At 40.1% G+C, this 19,424-nt stretch overlaps 1 protein-coding gene across 3 annotated transcripts in view; it reads right to left on the minus strand.

The window, feature by feature from the left end:
- Positions 1 to 19,424, minus strand: part of LOC116952159 (atrial natriuretic peptide receptor 1-like) — a 105,797-nt gene that overhangs the window by 26,017 nt on the left and 60,356 nt on the right. For all 3 annotated transcript variants that reach the window (XM_076065442.1, XM_032971648.2, XM_032971390.2), the window contains 3 exons: positions 18,498 to 18,653; positions 18,028 to 18,196; positions 10,123 to 10,269 (listed from right to left, as the gene is read on the minus strand). In XM_076065442.1, the coding sequence (XP_075921557.1) occupies positions 10,123 to 10,269; positions 18,028 to 18,196; positions 18,498 to 18,653 (472 nt within the window). The remainder of the gene's footprint in view (positions 1 to 10,122; positions 10,270 to 18,027; positions 18,197 to 18,497; positions 18,654 to 19,424) is intronic.

Consider the following 19,424-nt stretch of genomic DNA (forward strand, 5'->3'; position numbering starts at 1 on the left):
GCAACGACGGTGCTGGTGGTGGGTTTCCACCAATTAAAGGGCTGCCAAGTAATCATTGCACCTCGCTTTACCCACTCACACTGTTGACGGTGGAGGTTGCTGTTGGAGGTGATGGTACTCGTAGAGGGCCACGACGGCACTGGTAGTGGGCTGCCACCAATAAAGGGCTACTGCTAGTGGTGATGGTAGTAGTGGGAAGTGATGGGCCTGGTGGTGGGCTTCCACCAATTAATTGTTACCCTCTACGAGTACCATCACTTACATTAACATTAGCTGCCCCGCCCATACTGATGACACTTGGGGTATGGCCATTTCAAACCTTTATAAACATTCTGCCTTTAGAGGCTAACCCCCATTTCCTGATGACGACCGCTTGTGTTGCGATCGAAAAGTTGTAGTTTTTGTAATTTTCTTTGAACCTAACTATGTAACTTTACCGAAAGACCCAAAGAATATGAATGTCTGCCGTCACGAAAACTTTAAGTAAAAAATATAATTATAAAATGTATGTCTCTTCGTGTATGTCATTCAAATGTATTATTCAAAAACAACTCTTACTCATTAGACAACTATTTTTAACTTTCTAAGTCACACAGCCATTCACTGCAATTTAGTTCTGAAAGCAAGTATGCCCTAGGCCAAAAATAAACAGCCTATTTTAAGCCATCTTGTTTGCATAATTGAAAGCAGCTCCAAACATAGAAGACAAGCTGGACATTGTCCCAATGCAAAGATTGCAGTTGTTTTAGGTCAGGATGACCTATGAAGGTTGGAATGCAAGTCAGGCAGAGATTACACTTTGAGTGGATATGTTCTGACAAGATAGAGTACACTGAGAATGTGAACTTACATAGCAATTGAATCATAATCTAACTCACAGAGCAGAGAATCGCTGCAGTTTGCATGTGTTGCAAATATATGGACCACAATGTACCATCTACTATGAAGAGGTGAATTGTACAGTAATGTATTCTAATCTAAATTTCAATGGTAGAACATGCAGTGCATTGCAATGTTTAGCCAATGTGTAAAAGATCTAGCTAGTAAGACAGCTGATGTAGGGAGCACTTGTTATAAAAGGATTCAACTAAAAATTATTATTTACACAGATACACACGTCAGGTACCTGTTAGGCACACTGTGACACATGCGATTACATTCACATGCTTTGATTCAGAATCTTAATTTATCCTAGAAGAATTCAATGAGCTATTAAGCTCTCTTTCACAGATGTCCAATAGGGTGGGTCAGAAAATTACAACAACAAATACAAAAAACGATAGGAGTGCAAAGCATAGGAAGGCTCAGTAAGTCACCTGCATCTTACCTATAAACGTCATTTTTTGTCTGTCTGTCTGTGTGTCTGTCTGTGTACAAAACTTGCGAAGGATTTGGCTCGCAAACCGTGGGGTTCAGGTTTTAAAAAAAGTACCCAGGAACCACGCCATAAGCCCAGTGGTGAGCCAGCGCTATTCCATTGTTACATCCGTCAACTCTAAAGTAGTTAAATTAACAATTTAGTGCTATATAGTCTTGGTTCTTTCTGTAAAGTCACGTAAAAGGGAAATAATAAAATAATAAAAAATTTAACATTATAAAATTCTCACGACGTTTCGGCCACAACGCAAGCAGCCGTCCTCAGGTGAAGAACAGAGTTGTCGGAAATACAGCGTCCTAATGAACATTAATCAAGTTTGGTAGCGTATTTTAAGCTGGGTGGGAGGAGGAGAGCGCCTTGACAAAGGAGTTTACATATCAACAGAGGGATTTAGCATATTGATGACTCGAAATTTAGTGCTATTTATGATTATTTATTTCCTTACGCCACTCAGCACGCCAAAGCACACATTTGCGCATGCGCGAAAAAAGCCGTGGTTGCCCCTAGCAAGGCACACGCGCGATCGGTGGAGTTGGGGAAAAATTCTCATTCGCGTTAAAAATGCAATATAGATACACAAAATGCTGAGGTTCATTCTTCACAGTGTGATGTCCTCTTCTCCCCCCCCCCACCCCAATGTGTGCAGTAACTACTATAGAGTCGGCAGATGTTACTACTATAGGCCGTAGTAACTACTGCAGAGCGGGCGGGGGGATCGTGGTTGGGGGGGGGTAGCAGCCGAGCCTCAGCCTGCCAAGGTGCCACCTCGGACGGCTGGGCAATCTAGGCGAGGCCGGGGGCTCTGTATGGGACTAGGCCTCACCACTACACTCTGTTACGTTAGGACTATTATAGATTTAGACTTAAAACTTTCGTGACTGCAGGAATTCATGTTCTTTGGTTCGTTCGGTAAAGTCACATAGATGGAAAAATTATAATACAAAATAAAGTTAATAATAATATAACAATATTAATTGAAACCACTCATGTAGACTGCTGCCTGGTTCTGATTTGGAGTGAGTAATCTGGCAGTCCATAATGTAAACTGTAGCCTGGTTATTAAGTTTGGTGAGCGTACTGCCAGTCTATAATTTAGACTGTAGCAATGGTCATTAAGCTGGGTGAGTGTACTGGCAGTCTATTATGTAGACTGTAGCAATGGTTAAGCTGGGTGAGTGTACTGGCAGTCTATAATGTAGACTGTAGACTGGTTCTTAGCCTCGGTGAGTGTACTGGCAGTCTATAATGATGACTGTAGCCTGGTATTTAAGCTTGGTGAGCGTATTGCCAGTCTATAATCTGGGCTATAGAAATGGTTTATTACACGGAGTGAGCGTACAACCAGTCTATAATGTAGACTTATTCTTGGTTTAGGATATAGGAATAGGTTTTACCCTTTTAACTGGCACAAAAACTGACACCTTTATTCAAGGCATCATGTTTGCAATAACCACAACACAAGCAGTCAAAATGCAAACAAAAAAGACAACTCTGATAATAATATGCACTGTCCTTGAATTTGATTGGTCCACACCTGAGACAGCTTTTCTTAGAGCCTAGTCTCCATTGGTGTTGGACCAGAAGACGCCAAAAGGTGTACAACTCAAAAACAGCACACTATCAGAGTATTGAGGGCTCGGGGTGAGCATTTACATTATGAGACCTCCTTTGCCAGAAACAAGATATAGGAATAGGTTTTACCCTTTTAACTGGCACAAAAACTGACACCTTTATTCAAGGCATCATGTTTGCAATAACCACAACACAAGCAGTCAAAATGCAAACAAAAAATACAACTCTGATAATAATATGCACTGTCCTTGAATTTGATTGGTCCACACCCGAGACAGCTTTTCTTAGAGCCTAGTCTCCATTGGTGTTGGACCAGAAGACGCTAAAAGGTGTACAACTCAAAAACAGCGCACTATCAGAGTATTGTGTGGACCAATCAAATTCAAGGACAGTGCATATTATTATCAGAGTTGTCTTTTTTGTTTGCATTTTGACTGCTTGTGTTGTGGTTATTGCAAACACGATGCCTTGAATAAAGGTGTCAGTTTTTGTGCCAGTTAAAAGGGTAAAACCTATTCCTATATCTTGTTTCTGGCAAAGGAGGGCTCATAATTATTCTTGGTTCTCAATAACTATTGATACAGTCTACATTATAAACTGCCAGTGCACTGACTGATTAAAAACCAGGCTACAATCTACATTAATTGTTATTTATTAATTTTATTTTATTCCTATTTTTTGTTTTCATTTATATTGTTATTATCATTATTATTTTTCTATCTATGTGACTTTATCGAAAGAATACACGTTATTATCATAGAGTTAGTATAGCTACTACTACAGCCAGTACATACTGCTGTAGTGATAGCTACTACTACAGCCAGCACATATTACTGTAGTGATAGTAGCTACTATTACAGCCAGTACATATTGCTGAAGCAGTAGCTACTATTATAGCCAGTACATACTACTGTAGTAGTATGTACTGGCTGTAGTAGTAGGAGCACTCCCTTTAAGAGCACTCCCTTTAAGGGTGTGCTCCTAATCTCAGCTCGTTACCTGTATAAAACACACCTGGGATCCAGAAATCTTTCTGATTGAGAGGGGGTCAAATACTTATTTCCCTCATTAAAATGCAAATCAATTTATAACATTTTTGACATGCGTTTTTCTGGATTTTTTTGTTGTTATTCTGTCTCTCACTGTTCAAATAAACCTACCATTAAAATTATAGACTGATCATTTCTTTGTCAGTGGGCAAACATACAAAATCAGCAGGGGATAAAATACTTTTTTCCCTCACTTTATGGAGTGATGAAATAAGTTAACGTGTAGCAACGAAATGGATTGTGGCATCACAGGATCTTGAGAGATTGGCGACGATGCGAGTGTCCTTCATCAAGAAGTGGGTAAAAAATGGCAGCTGATGGTTATCTGGCCAATGTGTAGGGTGTCCCTGTGGTAAAGCACTTTCCTCACTATCAAAAAGTTGTGAGTTAAAATCATGGTTGTGGGTTGACTCAGCCCATCATTTATCCAGGGCAAAAAAAAAATGAGTACAACTTCGTGATAATAAACAGTGGTTGTCCTATGGAGGGAGAAACATGGAATTCATACCACTGGCTCGGGGCCACCAACACACACTGCCCCATGCTTGTGTGAACAGGGAGAGACTATCAGCAGTAAAAAAATATATTTTGGATGTATTTTCAAGCTGCCGTATGTGTAACATGGCACAGAGTGACCTACGGATAACACAGTTCAGGTGACATGACCCGTGCAGGGCAATTCCTTTTATCCGTGCATAACTTATTTTACTGTATCTGTATATTGGCCTATCTACAACCCAGTTATTCCACATGTCACAGATATGTGTGTATACAGCCGAATGTGACTTTGATATACAGACATACATGTTAAATGTGCTTTTGTGGACTGTATTAAATAATGTTTGTGCTGCTGGTGGCCAAGTGGTCACTGGGTCAGAGCACTGAGCAGGAACCTCTTCGATCCTAGGTTCGAATCCAAGCAGCCACCTGTGATTAAATTGGGTTATCAATGAGAGCGAGTTAATGGTCTCACCCCACTAACCAACGACTGCACAAACACCGCATCAAATTACATTTTGTAGTTCCCTTAATTTGGTTCAATTCCAGTTCTGAGAATTGTAGATATTGGTTTTTACTCCCTTGTGACAAACAATTCTCTCTAGCAGGGCATGTCTAAAGGTTTGTCCTCTAATGTGAATAAACAAGGCTACTGGAAGGGATCTCAGAAGTAATTATGTGGCATTGCCTTTCACAGACTATTCCTTAACACTCCTCTGCACGAGTTCTGAGTGTGCATTTTTTATCATAAAATTGAGTGATTAAAGATAAATACAAAATAATAAAGGTTGCAATTGAGATATTTTGGATTTACTGCTGCTCCAAATGAGTGGTGGATGGTGCTCATCTCGATTGAAGCCAGCGCTGGACATTCCAACTTTCTTGCAATCTTTACTTCACGTGGTACAAATCTTTCACTTAGTTTTCATTTGAGCAACCTATAATGATGATGTAATTATTGTATTGGGCAAAATGAATCGTGATTGGTGTATTATCATTAGCATTGCTATAAATTGTAATGTTTGCAGAAGAGAACACATGTAAATCTCTTAATTAGCTGCCACCACTCACTGCCAGGCAAACTATACACTCACGAGTTTGTGTCATGGCTCAGAGCCTGATTGGGCAGTTCTGTCTGAAGGTGGGGGTTACACGTTGGCATCACGGTCCGTGCCGAGTGCAAAAAGAACGCAGCATTCCCAGCCTGCCTCAGGATTCCTTGCCGTCTGCAGCGCAAAAATCTGCCCATTTTACCCCCAGACAATGATACATAAATTGTAACTTGATTTCAATGAATGCCACTTGGCAAAATGTTTGCGCTGCAGAATTATTTAAACGCCATGACCTTCAACCAATGCATAAACTGTCCTTATTAAATTTGACTCTCGCTGAGATTACAAATAAAGTAAACTTGCGATTTACGTTGATATTTAAAGCTGATGAGGAGACTCATAACGCAATGGAAATATTGAATGCTAGTCAAGACTGTCCCGATTGACATCCAATCTCAACAAATGTAACCTTCGGCTTTAGTATCTGACATTGATTGCATCTGGGCTTACTGAAACAATGTAGGTGATGTATTTGGCTCCTAATCCCAGTCCCAGAAAAACTAAAAGATCTCCCTCACCATCTTCCAGGTTCTGCATAGACTTGTCCCTGCCTACCTCTACCATCTCATCTCGTTCTACTCCCCTTCATGTGCTCCCTGCTTCAGCAAACAACTCTTTGTGTCACTCCTCCTCTGGTACACCGCAGTCTGGAACTCCCTTCCTATTTCTGTTGATGTCTTAGCTCACGCCATTCCCCCTCTCCTCTGCCCGACTCTCCCTTTGCTTCAGCATTATACTACATATACACCTCCCTGTTCCCCTGTGATACACATGTCCGTTAATGCGTATACACAGGCCCAGTCCTACGCATGCGTGTATGGATACGACTATGCCATTGCTCAACTAAACATTTACCCAGTGGGCCAGTCGTGGTTGTACTACCTTTCTGTTAGTCCAAGCTCAATTCATGAATATAGCGAGTGGAAATTTGTACAGCACAGGAGGTGTTGGGATTGGGTGGTCGGTGGGTGGGTGGGTGAGAGAGGGGGGCTACGAGGAAAGATGATAATACAACAACAATGAATCATGGGAGTGGGGATGATATGCGACTAAAAGTGTTGAGCTCGCAAATTAGAGCTGTTAACAGCAGTACCACGCTTTTCCAGCTCCCTTTATCTTCCAAGCAGCTACTAATATGCTGGGGTGATTAAATACACCCACCATCCAGAATTTTGGAGGTAGGATTGGTGTGACATCATCATTCAGTGACTGAGAGGTGGTAAATAACAGGTAATACACGAAGCCATTTTCTGCTCCACTTTCTGTATAGTTTTGGAACATTTTCCCTCATACATTTTCCCCAGCCACTCACAAAGACTCAATTGCATTTGACCAACCTTTTTCAACGAGGAACCATATAAAACAATGTCTTGAAGGCTAAGTGACGTAAACATTTGTTTATCTCAATAAAGGACTCTGGTTAGATTTGATATGTTAAATAATTGTCTTTGGACAAGCTGTTCAATGTGAATTCTGGAAAACTGATTTATGAACCTTGCAAGGTGAATGAAAGTCAAACCCAGCAGCCAGTCAGCACCGTGCCATGGCTACATTCATACAGCACGGTGTATATTAAATTAAACCTGTCATACAGAAATCAGCCTTTCAAATTTGTACATGTATGTAAAGGGTTTTCATGACCCCTCCAGCCCATAGAGATCACTAAATTCATCGCAATGTAAAAAAAATTCACCTCCGATTATCATGGTGGGCTATGTATGGTTCAACATACATACATATGGATAGCAAAGTGGCAAGTCGCTACACCCATAGCATATACAGTACATGTTGTTGAAAAAACTGCATTTCCATTCATTTAAAATCACATTTCCAGTGAAAAGGCATTTAAGGTGAATGGTTTTCACCTTGGTTATGGTGCAATAGAAATTGTGCTCGTTCTCATTAGCAAACCGTCCTAAATCGTTTAACAATAACCAAAGAGTGTTAATGGAATGCCCCCCCTGTTGTGAGCGACGGCAAGAGTGTTATGCGACGTTCGAATTTGGGGTGGTGGATATCGGTCCCAGGGTGAAAATTAGACAAATATAGCAGGACTCCAATAACCTGAAAACTCCTGTAACCAGGGGTTAGTGACTCCTCCCATAATCCACGGCATACCACAGTGGAAATGTCCTATGGACTGCATGCCGCGATCCATAGAAGTGGGCGAGGATAATGCGGAGGAGCTGCAGGGGAAAAATTAGTGGCAAGATATTTTTTTAATAAATTAACACTTTTCGTTAACACATTATGTCACTCTCGTGACATAATGTGTTCAGTCAGTCGAAAAGAAAGCTGCACAGTGCTGACTCGTACATCAAAGACAAAACATCTTTTAAGACAGACCCATATGGGAGATTTGTGCCATTTGGGTCTCAGAAAAACATGTAACCTTAAAATCCGCAAATTATTGCAGATTAATTTGGCCGATAGTCACGTGCTCGTCCTTCCTCCCCTGTAATCTGCACATTTTTCGCGGATTAGTTTGAGCAGATTAATTTAATCGTGCGGCTAATTCCTCCCATTATTGATGGTACACCGCCATTGCGTGATGTTTTTCGCGGACAGAACTAACCTCAGCGGTGCACCGCAGATTACAGGATCCACGATATGGACCCTCCATATCAGTGTGGATTATTGGAGTACTGCTGTCGAGTGAAAGATGGTGAGAGAAGAGGTGAGGAGATTTAGGAAGTTTGTTGAAGCTTAGTGAGGGCAATCGTGATTAATAGCTTAACTTAGGCAGAGATGTCCAAATGGCATTCAAAATTAGGTAAAACAAGTAATTTTGCGAATACATTTTATTTGTTGAGGTAAATGATCATTCTAAATTTATGCAGGTTCTGCTGGTGCAATATTTAGCAATGTGACGAGTGCTAAAGTTGTAGTGAGCGGGGGATTCACTTATTTTAAATATAATACAGAGAAGGATGGTTTAAATAGCAGTTCAGTTTTATACAGATCCTTGTCAAATTGCCTCATACTTTGTCTTAAGGGTAATAAAATACAAGACAAGGGGATTTCCAGAGCTGTTACCTATTTGGAGCAAAATTATCGATTATCCATTGGGACGTGATTTTCCCATGCGGTACAAACTGGTCTATGAGGAATTTAGTACGATACATTGCATTGTGTTTTGGGAAATAAGTGGAAATTGGAAATATTATCGAGTGCTAACAAGGAGGAGAGCTATGGGATTATTTAGTGGTTGTTAACAGAATCGTGGTCTCAACAGTCTTTGATTTTTGGTGGAAGTTGTAAAGTGGATTACAATGTTAGGTGTGCATTAAGTGTTTTATCGAATTTGTGACTGGCATCAAAGGAAGATGGTTGATTGTCGATATCCGAGCAGTTGGTTGGCATTGCATAGCAGTGTCCTACTAGTGGAGACAGAGTGGAATACACGAGCTAGACCTGTGTGTCACGTGGGTGATAGTTGTGGAGACAAAGCACTGGCAAGTGAACAGTCCATTTATCGGGATAGGGGAAGCCAGGTGCTTAGCATTTACTATTTATTGTATGTATGTTGAACTTATTTCACACCGTACATAGCCAACCATGCTAATCAGAGGTGCTGTGTTATGGCTTGGGTTATTGACACTCAAATCCTTATAGCTTGTTCATTTTGCTCTATTATTTTGAATATAATTTAATTATTCCTTAAATGTAGTACAAATAATAACGGATAATTGCTCTTCCCATCTGTCAGTCATTCTATGAACACTAATAACAAGAAAATAGTCCAGGTCTGTTGCGTTATGCAATCTTCCCAGGAAGAGACTACATTTTAATTCAATGACTCTTGACCAAAGACGTTTTTTTGTATATTTTTCTTTCAGAGGATGTACATGTTCAATTAAATTTACAGTAATTGACTTCATGAAGCAGCATGTTTGATTCTGTTTTGGTAAGTGCTGTCAGCGGCACCTGTTCAGGCCAGTATGGTAAAAATAAAAGTTTTTTTAATCATTGAAATTTATAAGGTACAATTCATCCAGGGATCTCAGTGCACCAAGCAAGAAGTTTGAAATATGAATGCGACAAGGTCCGGAGTCATACATGGGAAGTGTAAGCAGGGAAAAAGTTGAGTCTTTAGAGAAGAACTAAACAGGGTGAGTGAGTTTAATATGGCAGGGTGTTCCATATGTTCTGTAGGTATGAATAATATCGCTCATTGTTAACTATGGTTATTGACCACAAACCTAGAGTCCCAAAACGCCAAGCAGCCAGCAACAAATAGCCGATGTTTCTTGAATTGAGCAAGATTGTAAGAACCTGGCAAAATAGGTGTTGGTGGGGAATTAGAAAGTTGAAGAATACAAATAAAGACAGAGAAAACGAAGTGTCTTTGACCTGCAATATGGTAGATGAACACTGTCCGGATGAGACAAAAAAACGTATATTTATGACGTGCATGTGTAATGTGACCTGAAAGATTTTAACTGCTTCTCCTGATAATGCCAGAGAAGATTATGTTTCCTCAGTCCAAGCTTCCCGACATGCTGCCACTTACTGTGGTAGAATCTGATAGAGGAGGGTCTCAGCTTTGCGCTTTTCTTCCAGGTAGGCCTGCGTCCTCTCTTCGACCAACTCCTCCAGGTTGTTTGCATACTGCTCCATGCGGGATAACAGGTTGTCCAAAATGTTGGTGCTGTTTTCTCTAAAAAGCATTCCAACAACACACCAATACAAAAAATCCACTTGTAATTGTATATACTGCATAGACGCATTCAAAGAGATTGTCTCTGAAACCAACATCAACCATGTTCTATAACCTGAGAGATTGGGTTTGTTCAAGATAAAATAGGCGTTAATGCTGAGGAAAAACATGTAAAAAACATGCAATTGCATCATTAGACCTTTGCCAGTACCACAATGTAATAAGAGTTTTTCCCTTTTTTTCTGGTAACAAAACTGAAACCTTTTTTACAAGGATTCATGTCTGCATTAACCACAATACCTGCAGTCACAATGCAAACAAAAAACATACTATGATAATATATGCATTGTCCTTGAAATTGATTGGTCCACACCAAGGGACGGCTTTCTTTTGAGCCTCGACCCAATTGGTGCTCGACCAGATGACGCCAAAAGGCAATTGCAATTAATAAAACACAATTGTTGATATTAATTGCCCGATTTGTACACATTTAGAATGATTTTTGTGAAATGTAGTTTTTCTTTATGTGAAAAACTACATTTGAAGACAACGTAAATCAAACTGCCAATGAATCTCAAAGAAAACTGCAACTGGATTAAATTGGACCTTTTATCTGTAAGACCATCACTAATTGCAAGCAAGACTAAATGGTTAACCTTTGTGTCTTGATTCTTTCACAACTCTCATCTTATATACCTTACTGCTCAAATTTTAAAAGTCCTATACAATATACACATTATTACTTCCTCCTGGCACGTGTGATACAATTAGAGGAGGTTCATTCCTTTTCACTATCACTACATTATTCTCACTGTCAAAGAAGATTCTGGTTTGAGTGTGCACCTCCTGAACTCTGACATTACACTGGCGAAGAGTGTGTGAATCCTGGGAGTTGACATTGATCCCAAGCTCTTGTTCTCTCACCATATATCTCAACTCGACAATCCATGCCTTCATCAGAGATTGATTCAACAAGTGTATATCTCTCCTCTACAGCATTACAAAATTCCTCATCTTCAAACCACAGGTGATATAAATATCATTGCCGAACTTTTCACCCACGTCAGTAGACAATGTCACACCTTCCCATGGCTGAAAAACCCTCCACTGGCTTCCCATCCACTCCCAAATGAATTCCTCGATTGCACGCGCCATCTGCAAGATATTCCATACACTCACCCATGTCTACCTTTCCCCTTCCACCTCGCTCAACTCTCTGCCACACATTCTCCTCCTCAGCCACTGGCTTTCTGCCAAAGAGCCTAGTCCCTTTTCAATCAGTGTTAGGTCACTTATTCTCTTCTGTATGTAGAACTTTTTTTTTTATTTCGCTCCGCACGAAGCCACGCGTGCAAATCGGAGGTGTGGTGTTGTTTGACCATACTTCACCACTTTAGTCAGTCCTGGTTGGTGAAGAACGGACTAAAAGGGCCAATTCAGATATCACTCGCCACTGATGTGAGCTGTGATACGCAGGTTACCGGGTTCATTGTGCAGTGTGCTAACCACTGGGCCACCACTCCACCCGTACCATATTCCAGTAAACATGCCAATGTTGGACCAACAATGGCCCAATGTTGACACTTGTTTTCCCGGGATATGATTAACAAAACACGTATATGTATGTCGAACTGCCCAATAGTCTGGAACTTCCTCCTCCCTGCCATCCATGCTGGCGACTCCATGCCCCTCTCTCCAGAAAATACACAAGCACACTGTTGCTGTACAGCATATTGAGATGCGGTCGACTCTAAGTCTGCCACGTACATCCAAATTGCGTTGCGTTGTCTGCAGCGTTTCTTCCATCCTTGCAACAACAGCGTCACAATGAATATAACTCAAAGTGCAACATAATGGCATTTCTGTAACCCCAGGTGAGTTTCAGTTGACACTTAAACTCACTTTTGGCAGGGAAGGCTATGAGAAATATGATTTATGGGCAAAGAAATGTGACGGAGAGGGGGTTAATGAGCCTCGTGGGTGCCTAGCGACGAGCCTGTGCACTATCGGCCTCCACCCACGCAAATCGTCTCACGAGTGGCAGCTGTGTGAAGCCGTACTCACACCGAGCCACGAGTGCGCATTTATCTAAAACTCTCCCCGAGATAGAGGGACACATTGAACGCACTGTACAATTTTTTTACTCTCGCTCTTATATTTCACAATGGACTTCGCCTTTTTGATCAACGCAACAACAAACAAACAAAAAAAAGAGTAATTTGCCAAGACAACATGCGACGAGACGCCGTGTCGCTCTGTTGGTTCTGCACGGTCGCGATGCATACAAGCCGTTGCAATGTTTGGCAATGCTAAAACGTTTAATGACGGCGATGTACCGGCCACTATGAAGTGCACGCACATACAAGATTGCTGTATTATTCGAATAACTGAGCATTCACTGTCTGGATAATAAAACAAAATATTAGGAGCCGTAACAAATTCCTAATGTTCGCGAGAGTAAGCAAAACATTTTATGGTAAACATTGGACTATAAAACCGATAGTGGAGGAATAACATTGTCTTCCGGGGGGGGGGGGGGGGTGGATAAGCTCTTGCAATTATAATTGCACTCAAGGTTTCGTACAATCTTTAGCGTTCGCTCGCTCGAGTCGTAGGCTATTGGATTATTTTTGCCATTTAAAGCCAACGGTGGCGTTGCTTATCGCAGTGGAGTGGGAACAAACATCGTTTGGGGAGAAGGAAGGGGTTGGGGGAGGGGGGTTGGCTTGGGTGCACACTACACCAGACGTAACACTTATTATTTTAGGGCTAGACTCAAATGATCTGCCGCAGAATTTTTATTTTATTTCCTGCATGCGGCACAGTGTCGATTTAAGGGCGCTGCAGCGGCGTACAAAATAACAATGGTGTGTGGCTCACTTGCTGCGTAACAGTCCACAGCATGGAGAAACGTGCACGTGACTCATCGTTATGACACAATGGGTTTTTTTTGTCCAAGCTATGGTCTGCCATGCATGAGTTTGCACCAACAATTGATGCATTTAATATTAGCAAACCGTTAACAATGTATCATTATTATTATTATTTGCTTAAGCTGCAGTCACATACAGTAATTCATTACCAGTCTTGGCGATGCATATTTTTGTGGTCCCCTAATCTATAACACTCTTGGTTTTTAACCAAAGTTCTATGCAGGTATCAAAGCTCTCCTTGGTTATTATTGCTGTGTTTGACACGATTTACCAGTGCATTCTTCTTGAACGTCCCCAACCCTGCATGGGCATCTCTCCTGGTTCTTCTCCCGTCCATCTGAATGTGCATTCTTTGTAACTATACCACTGTGCTACTGTGCTCCACAAGGTTATATTCTGACTCCTTTGCCTTTCTCAAAGCTATGTCTTACCACTTGGACACATAATTTCCAATTTAAATGAGTCACAATTGCTATGCTGATGCCACACAGCTCTACATCACTCTTGAACCACCAAACCCAAATAGCATGGTTTGCCCTAATACCTCACATGGATGATGTATCAGATTTGGATAGGTCCCAATTTTCTGCAGCTCAATGTTGCAAAAATATAAGTTCTCCTATTCAGGGAGAAATCTGTCCTAAGGAAGGCTTCCCTGTTAAATGTTCGTCTTCTTAACGCTAATATCAAACTGGCAAAGAGAGCACGTCATCTGAGCATTTCAAGTATTCCCAATATATCTACATTTTGTAGAACATACTACTTTAATGTCCCATATTTGCAGTGTAGGTATGCCGACTGTTGCCGAAACCCTTATTCATGCATATGTCACTTTTTGGCTAGATTGTTGAAATTATATCCTTTATTGTCTTCCCAAATCGTTCATCTAAAAACTCGCCCGAATTCTCACCCACACCCACAAATGTGAGAACATCACCCCCATACTTCGTTCCCTCCACTGGTCACCCATCCACCCTCACATTAATTTTCAGATTGCCATCACTGACTTCAAGATTCTTCATGGTTCCACCCCACCTACCTTTCATCTCTCATCTCTGTTTATTCCCCATGGGGAGTTGCTCTATCTCCTCAGCTGCCCCTGCAGTGTGGAATTCCCTTCCTCTCAATATCCGTGCTACTGACTCCCTCTCATTGTTGAAGTCCACACTATGATTGAGTGTATGACTGTTTTAGACCATTCAAGGTGGTTGTGTGTGATTGTGAATATATGGTAAATTGGTTCCCCCTCATTGCATTGTATTTATACATCAGTCGCATGCAGTGCGTTTGTTTTAACATTTTTTTTTTCAAATTTTAACCATATTTAATGTCTGTTACTGTTATCCATGCTTGGTCACTGTGGCAAGTTTCTACGATATTTAATGTTTTTTTATATATATAGTTTTTCCTTTCTAGTGTCTTGATATGTATATAGTGTTAAGACGTTGTCTTAGTGTACATTATCATTATTACAACAGTACCATTACATTTATAAAGCTTTCTGAAGTAGTGTTCCCAATATCGTAACAGTATATTCAGTATGATAAATGGACTGCTTTCAGCCCACATTATGCACAGTGATAATACAAATATGACTGGTAGATGTAAATGTGAGTGATCTTTAAGTAGAGAAAAATACCATTATATTGGATAGAATAAAACAAAAGCAGTACTCATATTTAGATTTTTTTTAAAGTATAAAATACAGTAAAGTATTAAATATTGAGTTTACTGGATGTCATTCAGGTGTATGAACATTTTGTGTATTATTTGCAAGGGAAATGCCCTGTAGCAGTTAGAAGCAGCAATATATCATAAATCTGGGTAAAATAGATATGGAATTTTCCCAGCTAGAGGTTAAGTGGCAGTTTAGATGTTTTAAATTATGTTCATATTCTTGGTAAAATATTGTATAATAACTTATAAATATTTAGTAAATTGTGCAGAAAAATAGATGTAATATCACGCACCTTCATTCTAAATTTGCTAAATAAATTTTGCAAAGAATACAAAATAAGCATAATATAAAAAAGACATGCTGAACGTAAAAAAAAAACAATTAAAAATAACCTCACGTAATGCTATTGGATTTTTGAAGGATTTAATCGACCCAAGAAATACTGCCAAGGAGCAAAAAGAAAGTGAGAGTGAATTGCACTGAGTGGGGGTGATAGACAGGCCAGCAGATTCCATTTTCTCCCACTACATCACACCCTGTCAGACATCGTTAATAGTGCCGCCGCCCATCCTTACAGCGTGTGACCCGTGCTTTGTGACACTCTTATTTTGCCTTTAAAAATACAATGAATACCAACAAATGAGCACCTATTGGTGAGTACAGTATGACCCCTTCATACACTTGAAATGTGCAAGCCTTGGAGCAAGGACATACTTTCTGAGTGATACCAAAGCCGAGTGAATGACTCTTCCAAGAGTTTGATAGAACTTCTACCCTTTAAAAATACCCCATTTGCCACCACATTTCGCCATGCAATGTTTAATAAAGGCCATGTCAACATGACCTTGGGGAAGCAGGTTCACCACTTGTTGCAGAGTTCCGTGGCTCGACTCCAGTGGCTACCCTGGTTAATACTGCAGCTGTATTGACCATACAAATGTGCCGTCTGCTTCAGAGTGGACGTTAAAATATTGCGTGACGTTATTAGCAAGAGCGTGCCAGTGCCATGGCCCAAATTTGCCATATTCTAAAAATCACCCATACATTTTGTGGTACGGACTAATTTCATTTACTGGTTGGGCATTGACTCAGCCCATCATTCATCTGGCATCCATAAAATGAATACCACAAGTGGAGAAGTCAACAGTGGTTGTCCTATGGATCGACTCACTCCTGTTAAAGCAATGTGGACTTTCCACCACTGGCTCAAGGTTCGGAACAGGAGATGAGCACCACATAGATGCTCACATGAACAGGAAATCACTTGTCGATTTTGAACTAATTTACAGAATGTGAATTGAACAGCGCTATGAAGACAAGAATATTTCCATTGTTTAAGAACAAATCTCCTGCCCCTAAAAAACAATAATATCCACCCTTAACCACTCAGGATACTAAACTTGATTGCAATTATATTCTTGGTGAAAGAAGCAAGAATATGAATCCCTGCAGTCACGAAAGCTTTAAATCAAAATTTGATTGCAATTACTAATTTAAGACTCAAACTGAACACACCAAGAAACTGCAGCAGACCATACTAGACTCAAGTACCTCACATTCCTTTGAACTTTCACACATTCCAGTGAGGTTGCATTAACCTTATTATGTGCATATATTAATACACAAACTCTTACTCATTTCCTCCACGAGGCCATTACAGTTTGTTCAAATTTCTAATGCGCCTAATATTACTACCGTTTAAATATCTGTCTATTCTCACCTTTGCATTCACACTTAATTTATGCTATTAATAATACTTCAAAGGAAATCGGGTCCCTTTTATCATGCAAATTCTGAGTTTAGTCATCGTGATCTACAAATCATTAGTCTGTTTCCGGAATGGAGTAGAGCTCCCACATCTGGAGTGGTTTGTCAAAGTCAACACCAAAATACCTTCACAGAATCCAATAGGAAGCTGATTGTTGATACAGCCCCGTTTCTCATCATCAGTGATGCCTCTCTCTGCCCCTTCTACAGGTACATCTATGGTCAGTGTGCTGCTGAACTCTCCCTCAATTCTATATCAACGTTGCTTTACTTGTGAAACTCTCATCTCGTCATGTAAATAAACCAGCCACACAAAGCCCTTAGCATCTTCCAACACACCTAACACTCGTAATATTTGCAACTCCTTCCCCCTCCTCTCCACTCACTTTATTACGACTTGCACTCTATTAAGATGACTATGTCAATCACTTATCATGCTCATACGGATTAGGTATATCCCTCACGTGGCCCTCAGACCTCGACATTGGTATTTAGCTCCTGAACCCATTGCCATGAGCATGAATAGAATTAGGGTCCATTATAACTTCACACATCTTGCTGTACATTTTCAATTTAAAACAACGGACTGACCATATTTACAATTCAGGCAATCCTATCAAACAAAACACTTCTGATGATCTGTCCCTGAAGCTCACATTAACCCCAGATATGCAGATCATTGTTATCGAGAAAATAAATTACCAAATCCTAAACCATTTAGTTTAATATATTCGTCATTTGCTTTGTAAAACAGTTTTTATATTCAGTATTTATATTATGAAACATTTCTGCAAATTAGTTCCATGAATGCCATTTTGGTATCATGTTGACAAAACCTCATTATTCTTCTCATGATTATTACTCATCAGTGGCACTTGGCACATCAATTCCAAAAGAATAATGTGTTGACTCATGCCCATAATTGGTCATCTTGAGCTGTTTACTTTTATTTGAGAATGATAATGTTGAGCCTCACTCACTTGCCGTGGTGAATAAACATGCGGATTTTTTTCTCACTTGTGCTTGTGATTGCCTCTTGATTCTAATCCGTTTCAATGAATTAGTAATCTATGGCCTTTAACCAGGTGTGAGGCCATTGACCTTTCTTGCTTTTGCAATGGGTACTAAGGTAATTGTAATCATGTGGTGACATTTAGATTTCTTTCTGCTGTTTACGGGTAATGTTCACTTTTGGGATGACCTACTTTTGTAAATGATGTCACAGGGCCTTTAATAACCACTTCACAGTAAATGGTGTACTTTGATAATTCCCTAAAGGAGTTACCCAATTGCTGTGGAAATTGAATCACTGACTAGGCGTATAACGTGGCTCAGTCGTGAGTGTGCTCGTCTCCACGTTGCCCAATTGCCTGCACTCACTTGTTGAATTTATGAATGAGCATCTTGATCTGACTGAAATCCGGTCGCTCCGCTGGGTCTTCGGCCCAGCAGCGTTGCATGAGAAGCCCAAGCTCCTCAATGTGACAAGATTCATCCGTGGATGGCCGGAAGTATGGACGCTGGCCATTCTTCACTTTCTGTACAATCTCTGAAAATAGCAGCAGAATAAATTCCAGTTATAGCCCCATTCAAACAGACGTCATTGTCACGAGCCAAACTCTTCCAGAAAACCACCACCTGGTAGCATTAACTTAGTCGGCGTTCATATTCTTGGTTCTTTTGGTAAAGTTACGTAGAAGGGAATCAATAAAATAATAAAAATATAAAACAATAAAATTCTCACGACGTTTCGACTGCAACACAAGCAATCATCATCAGGTGTGAAAACCACCAACGTTTCATAGGTCTATATGCATGGCACCGTCTCCATGCTCATGACAGCGGCTCACCTTTAGGGCTGAGGTCCATCCCCTCCACATAGAAGGTTCCATTTCTTAAGGCAATCTCCTGCAGGATTATGCCAAGGCTATAGACATCACCTTTCTGGGTGCCTTGTGGAGGTGGGTGCTCTAAACGCAGAAGCTCTGGTGCTGTCCAAAGCTTCTCTGTGGAACACACGACAAGGTTGAAGTAATTATTTTCTTGCTATGCTTCATTATAGATTGGTTGCAAAATGTTTTCAGTACCTGAAATTATCAAAAACAAAATTACGTTGATTTTGTAAAAAAAAAAAAGTATTGCATAGATGTCATGCTGCTTATGACATCTATGCAAATGTTGCATATTGTAATGCAATTGCATTGTGAATGTGTCTCAATCCATTAATATAATAATCATATTCTCTTTTTAATAACAAAGTAAAATAAAACCCTATGTAATAAACTTTTTGATTCGGATCTTTCTTTGTGAAAAATAGTTGATTCAAAAGCTGACTGAACAGTGAGACCACAGAGACTGTTGACCATATCTGGGAATAATTGACCAACCTCTTTAAACAGAGGTACTCCCATTCAGCTAATGAATTTAATTTTAAATATGGGTTAAGATTGCCAAGCAATCCTCCTTGAGATTTTTGAAAGCAAGTAAATCCCCAATTTTAAAAGGAAATTTGCATTTCCTAAAAGGGAATTTTTATTTGTATTTTCTTTTTATATATCTAGGCTATTATTAGCCATTTTTTTCAGAAAAGTGCGAGCAATTATGTGACTGTTCATATTTTAGTATTATACTTAAATTCTCAAGCAAAATCAGTAGATATAGTAAAGTGTGTTTTCCTCAACATGGTTCTCATGGCATCAAAACAATGCAACAAGAACGGATGCATGCATGGTTCACAACGTTTAAATTGGCTTGTATTTCCTCTTACATAAAATACA

The sequence above is a fragment of the Petromyzon marinus genome, chromosome 1 (genome assembly GCF_048934315.1).
Source record: "Petromyzon marinus isolate PM22_M1 ecotype Great Lakes invasive population chromosome 1, UKy_Petmar_22M1.pri1.0, whole genome shotgun sequence".
NCBI classification, from domain to species: Eukaryota; Metazoa; Chordata; class Hyperoartia; order Petromyzontiformes; family Petromyzontidae; genus Petromyzon; species Petromyzon marinus.